The 6,502-nt window shown below is 49.1% G+C and overlaps 1 protein-coding gene across 1 annotated transcript; it reads left to right on the top strand.

Moving 5' to 3' along the window:
* Positions 1-1,987: 1,987 nt before the first annotated feature.
* Positions 1,988-5,576, top strand: LOC117653715 (uncharacterized protein C2orf42 homolog). The gene is made up of 12 exons (XM_034399564.1): positions 1,988-2,297; positions 2,412-2,600; positions 2,679-2,822; positions 2,929-3,114; positions 3,192-3,330; positions 3,419-3,564; positions 3,651-3,767; positions 3,865-4,042; positions 4,122-4,252; positions 4,337-4,519; positions 4,618-4,771; positions 4,862-5,576. Exons 1-12 carry the CDS (start codon positions 2,085-2,087, stop codon positions 5,143-5,145), a joined length of 2,064 nt encoding a protein of 687 aa, XP_034255455.1. The 5' UTR covers positions 1,988-2,084; the 3' UTR covers positions 5,146-5,576.
* Positions 5,577-6,502: the final 926 nt, after the last annotated feature.

The following is a 6,502-nucleotide window of genomic DNA, read 5'->3' as shown; positions in this document are numbered from 1 at the left end:
TCTCTCTCGCACTCATGGGGCGTGCCGTGGGCGTGCAAGAGAGACAGAGCGACGGTTCGCAAACGGCGCGCTGCACGCAGCATAGGCAGCACGCCACCACCAGCCACCACTCGGTGCAACAATGAGAAGGAGAAGAGGCAAAGGCAAAGCAGGCGAAACCATTCCCGTCCCGCCGGCATTCCTAGAAAGACGGCGACACCGCGGTCGTCATGAGAGTCATGAGAGCGCTGGTCGGAGCGGAGTGAGCGGCTTCCCAGAAGCCAGGGCAGGGCCGCGGGGCCGGCCGGGCAGGGGCAGGGACGGCAGGGACGGCACAAGGACAGGTATCATATCGGTATCATATCGGCCACGTCCGGTCGGCCCTGCCGTCGTGGTCTGCCTCGCTGTGGGGCGACCTGGCGGCGACCAAGAAGGGGGCGACGCCAGTGGAAGTCGCCGGCAGCGTGTGACGCGGTGACGACACGCTGCGGCACGTCCGTGCTCCGCGGTGTGGGCAAGGTCGCGGGTTCGAGTACTGACGGGGTGGGCAGCGGGTTCATAGTGACGGATTTCGAGCACATTTACAGCCCGCCCCCTCGTGACGTGAATGAAGGCAGGGAAGTTGCCAAGGGCAGAGAACACGTGGTTTACGAATAGTTCCACAGGGGATGTTCTCACCTCTCTGGTCCTCCTGGAGTCGGTGTCCGAGGGGGGCGCTCCCCTGGGGATGCAGCTGTCTCGGCGCAGCTGGGCGGTCTCCGCCGGCACCCCCTGGAGGCCCTGGAGGCCCTGGAGGCCCTGGAGGCCCGCCCCCTGCAGAGCGGCCCTGCCGCGGGCCGCGGCCGCGAACTCCGGGTCAGCCCGCGCGCGCAGCGCCGCGTTGAGAGCCGAACAGTCTAGCGACTTGCTCTGGTGCTCCGAGGTGAGCGCCATGGACTTTGCGAAGGACGACTTGAAGTACGTGCCCATGGCCGGCGGCTCGGCTAGCTCCACCTTGCTTCCCAGGGCGAACTCCACCCTGGGCCGCTGCTGGGGTTGCTGCACCCCGCCCGCGTGGCCGGCCTGGCCGTCGCCCCCCGAACCTGGCATGGCGACGACAAATCCAGAGCACTCCGCGACCTCAACACACGCACACGCCGCGGCACATGGCGCACCCCGCGAAACGCACACACACACACACCGACACGCACACGCCAAATGGAGGGTAGCCCCCCGGAGGAGCGGACAGAAGCACGTCGAGACGCCGCGAGCACACGTCGGCTTCGGAGCGACGGATCGGCGCGAAGTACCGCGCGCCACGGGCTGCCGACACAGACTGGCTGGCGGCGGCGGCGACGCGACGCGGCGGGGCGGCCGCCGGCTTGCGGGCTGCGGCTGGCGGCTGGCGCGGTGCCGTCGCGGACCCGGAGCGCAGGAGTTGGTGGCCAGTGGCGGTGGCCCAAGGGTGGCCGGTGGGGAGTGAGTGGCGTCGCGACGTCGCAACATGGCGTCGCGGGGTGGAGGGTGCACCGCGAATTCGCGGAATCGCGACCAGGGGTGAGAATGTTGAGGTGGGCGGAGGGATGTTCGCTTGGTGTTGTTGTATGCCATATAATGGCGCTCTCAGCCTCGGGTCCATTCGCTAAAGAACCACCTTAGATAGCATTTGGATGGTATGATAACAGCATCAAAATTTTAAGAAATCCTGTAAATCTATTAAAAGCGGAGAATGAAAGGCAATGACCCTGTCGATACCCCGCGCCTGTTACAAAGGCGCTTGGGCACGGGAGTATCGCCGGCTAGGATCGTTTCTTTTCAGGCTCATAGAACAATGGCTTGGTGGTTGATCATCTCAGACAGTTAAATCCGCAGTCACTTGATTTCAGGCATTTATAAGGGCTGAAATATGAACACACATTTCAATATTTAAAGATTATTCGTTATCGAATCGCGCCAAAAGTACACGACTGACAATAATGGCTCTTCTCCTGCGAATAGCTGGGCGACAAGAGAAGAGAGGGGAGAGGGGGCTGGCGAGGGAGGGGAAGGAAGATACTGTTGTGGAGGTTATGACGAACTGCCAGTGATGTTTTGAAGAGATGTGTTGTTTGTGACAGCCCTTCATTATGCCGAAGAAGGAGGAAATGAAGGGGATCCTTGCTGATCTCGGGAGAGCCACTCTGCGAGGCGTGCGCAAGTGCCCCAAATGTGGCACGTACAATGGGACAAGGGGTCTTAGCTGTAAAAACAAAGCTTGTGATGTTGTGTTCAAAGAAGCTGGCGAAAAACGGAAATTCTCCACAGATGCCTGTCGTTTGCACACGGGTTCTAATACGCAGGTAAATTTACTGCCTCGTTTCTTGTTCCCGTTTTAACCCTTTTAACCTACATGTCATTAATGTTTATTGTGTTTGCGGACAACTTTTGTTTATTCCTTGGTTCATTTTTTGCAGGTATTTTCTGTCAGAGTCCGAGACAAGGGGCCTGACTATCGAGGCTTCGTACAGCTGCTCACAGAAGTGGACCTTTTGTCAGGGGGAGGACTAGAAGCAGAAGACGGAGCGTTAATGAGTCCGAATGCTGCCCTCTGCTTTGTTGACACATGCCAGCGCTCTTTTGACGCCAGTGTATTGAAGTGCCATGTTAGTACTCTTTCTATATGTAGTATTTAGCTCTTTTTACTGTATCCTTTCCTAATTCTGCTGAATTGCACCTTTCAGGAGAAGAACACAGTTGTGTCCCCTGTCCAGCCAATTTCTTGCCAACATATTGCTGCTGCCTTAAGGTGCTTTGCAGAGGCTCAGCCTCTTACTTTAAAAGCATCTGTTATCAACCAGTTAAATTGTGATGGTGTCGCTAAGCAGGTGTGTAAATTTAAACCTTCTGCTTGTGCATTTAAATGATTTTGTTGTTGATTTTTGGGCATTGTATGCATCATATTTATGCATAACTTTTTCTTTCATGTATCAGTCTCTCTGGAATTTGGTTGCTGAAACATCAGGACCCTTAGTACAGCGAGTGTCTAAAACAATAATGGCTGTCAAATGCAAACCATCTCCAAAACACCCACTAGGTTATCTCCACTTCGCTTTCTTGACCTCTCGAGTGAAAGACCGCATTGAGCATAGACATTTCTGCAGTTGTCCTGAATTTAAGGTGTGCATCTATCTTATTATTTTTCTGTATCTTAGTCATACTTTTAATTTTATTAACTATGTTTTCATATTTTTTAGGCACATGGGAAGGATGATGTAAACGTACTGAAAAGATGTGTTCATTTTTATGCCTCTGTTTGTGCATTTATTAGTGATGAAAAGCTCTCAGAAGAGTTTTCTTACTATGTTGAAATGTGTTATCCACCATCAACACAAAGTAAGTGCTTGGCAGATTTCTTTAATGCATCACCTCTGTTTCACCCCTTTGTTTTATAATATGGTTTTTTAAATTCAACACTTAAAAGGCAGAGAAGAGCACCAGTTATTTTCCATTCTCCATGATGCTTTTGAGGGTGGAGCAGATCCTTGTGAAGTGGAAGTTGTGCTTCAGGATGAACCCCTCTTACAGTCAGCAAGCATCAGTGTTGCGGAGGATGGCACTATAACTCAGGTACAAGCATATATTTTGATGGAAATTCGTTTCTTTGAGTTGGACCTAATTTTATTTGACTGCTGTGACATCCCTTAATTTTCTAGGTTCATGAGCTTGGCGACATCCAGATTCACCCATTGGATACCGATGGTATCACATACAGTGCAGCTGAAATAGCAGATATGCTACCTAAAATTGATAGCACCCTGCCTCAGCTTCAGGTACGATATTCTATTCGCCATTAAAACCAATGAAATAAACTTTCTATGATCATTGAATTTAGATAAATTTATCAACTTTACTTTCTTGTCTTTTTAGACCAAATTGAAGCGCAAAAGAGAGGACTCTGTAAGTCAAACATTACTAACGTTGCAAAAACCATCTGAGAGCAACTCCAAAGTTAAGAGCAGCAGTGGAGGAGCCCGTAGCACTGGAAACCAAAGACAGAATAATTCTGATCGCAAACCAGTCACTAGCTCTGCATTCAAAAAACAGGGTTAGTGTTACCATTTCATTTTATGTTAGACTTGCTGGTTAAAATTCTGTTCTCTATAATAATTTAGTATTTCTTCCAGATCCTCCCAATGAGAATGATTCCAATGTATCCTTCATTCAGTGGTTAGCATCAGTTACAGAAAGAATAAATCAAACAATGCATTTCCAATTCAGTGGAGATCCTGATCCTTTAGTTTTTCATGTTCCTCAGGTGGGTTCAATTCATATCTATTTTTTGCACAAAATTCAGTAGTTTCCCTCCCACAATGATTGAGTACATTTCATGATATCTCAGGTATTTTTTGACTGCTTGAGGGAGCGTATGTCTACTCCACTTGGAGGTCACAAGAAAAGACGCCTACCAAACACCACTACAGTATTTGTAAGAAAGGATTCGGTCCCACTTGGTTCATTTACCAAGTATACATGGCACATCACAAGTGTTCTGTTTGTGAAACATATTTTTGACACACCTCTGGTAAGGATTTGGTGATGAACTTGTTGGCTCTTTCTTGATAAAAATAGGCTGGTGGCCCCACCTAAAATTTGATATCTCATTCTATACTCTATTTGTAGATGCCGCTGGATATAATTCGAAGTTTTGTTGAGAACCGAGATGGCACCTATGACCTCTTTCAGAATAATAAAAAAGAAGACAAGAGTATAAATTTGCCTAAAACTGACAAACGACCTTTGAAACCTTTGGAAGTCAGAACTTATCTCAAAGTTGGTTAGTAATGTGTCTTTGTTTTCCGTGTGGCATTTTAAGATTCTCTAGATAGTGTTGGTAAATTTAATATCATGATTATTACCTTTGTAGGTAATACCTCACCAGATCAATTAGAACCTACACCTTTCATTATTGAATGGATACCAGATGTTCTTCCCCTGAGCAAAGTGGGAGAGCTGCGTCTTCAGTTTAAGTTTGGCCATCAAAGTTGTGCACCAGAACAAGCCAAGAATCCATTCATCCGACAATCTCAACGAGCATCACAAAAAGGCAAAGGGTCCAAAACAAAGAAACGCCAGAAAGAAGCAACATTTTGTCCACCAGAAGATGGCATCTCTGTACTTGTAGATGCAGATGAACTCCTTGCATTATAACACAAAGAGATTGTGATATGAATAGCTACAATGTTAAGGTTCAGGGTGATGTTATTGTATGAGAACAATATTTATTTGCTTTTCTTATCCAAAGATTTAAAAATGTTTTGTTATCTGGTTCCCTTGTTCTATAGGAATCGTTTTTAATATTTATTGTACATACATCTTAATTTATGAAATGAATGTGCACGTTGAAGAAAAGGTTTCAATCCTCGCATTTTTGTTTGTTTGTTAGTTTTGATGTGATTCAATGAGACATCTGCTCTCTTAACATTTTTTCCTTTTTACCAAGTGTACCGGCAATAAGTAAGATTTACATATTGTTTTATTTGGTGATTGTGTACCACTGCCACAACTGTATCATGTATAACGTTTGATTTATACACGCAGCATCTTTACTTGATGTAGTAATAAAGAAGTCTTGCCTTGAATCTACTTATGATTGGCCTCCTACCACTTCTACTGGGTGTAGAAAATACATGTGGGTTTCGTCGTGGCAGGGTGGCACACAGTGGGCCAGAAGACCGGCGCAGGCGGTCAAAATTCTTGATGAGTTTTGGGCTCCAGAGTCGCTAAATGGGACTCGAGCCGAGCGTGTGACCCCACCAATGGATTGCTCTTCGAACGAGGAATCCATTGGTGGGGTCACACGTTCGGTTCGAGTCCTGTTTAGCGACTCTGGACCTCAAAACGCGTCTAGAGTTTTGGCCGCCTGCATTCAGTGAAGCGGGCTGCAGGCTGCAGCCGCGGCGAGAACGGGGAACGGAACGGGGCGTTCGCGTTCACGTTCGCGTCGATTCCTGTGCGCGGCGAGGAGCAGCGGAGCAGCGCCCCGCCAGGGACAGGGGCCTGTGGTCGGAGACGATGGCAGTCTCAGATGGCCCTCTCCCAGCGACGCACCAGCACGTCGGAACCAGGGAACCCCGCGCTCGCGCAGCCCAGCGCACGCTCGCACGCACGCACGCTCGGGGAGTGAGGCCAGGACCGTACTAATCCCAGTGCGTCAGACAGTCATGTTCTTGTTCTGAAGAGGCGTCGGTTCGCAGTCGACATGCAGTCCGTTTGCGCCCTTCTGTGCGTGGCCGCCGTCGCCACGCTCCTACCCTCAGGTGAGTGCAACAAGTGGAACGTGGTGCGGACAAGTGAGGTCAACGTTTCATCTCGAAACCGATCAGATGGTCGTCAAGAGCATTTATCTGTCGAGGATGTTAATTACCATTTTGCTAAGTTCAGATCGATTTGGGGGGAGGGGGAGCATGCGTTGTTCGGTCCCCTTGCGCGTGGATAAAGCCACTTGCCATTCGGTGTACCATTGAAAGTTCTCTCCAAAAATCGGTTTGATATCCCGCCCAGGAGG

This window comes from Thrips palmi, unplaced genomic scaffold (assembly GCF_012932325.1).
Source record: "Thrips palmi isolate BJ-2018 unplaced genomic scaffold, TpBJ-2018v1 HiC_scaffold_8, whole genome shotgun sequence".
In the NCBI taxonomy this organism is placed as follows: domain Eukaryota; kingdom Metazoa; phylum Arthropoda; class Insecta; order Thysanoptera; family Thripidae; genus Thrips; species Thrips palmi.
This window is presented reverse-complemented; position numbering and strand designations above follow the sequence as displayed.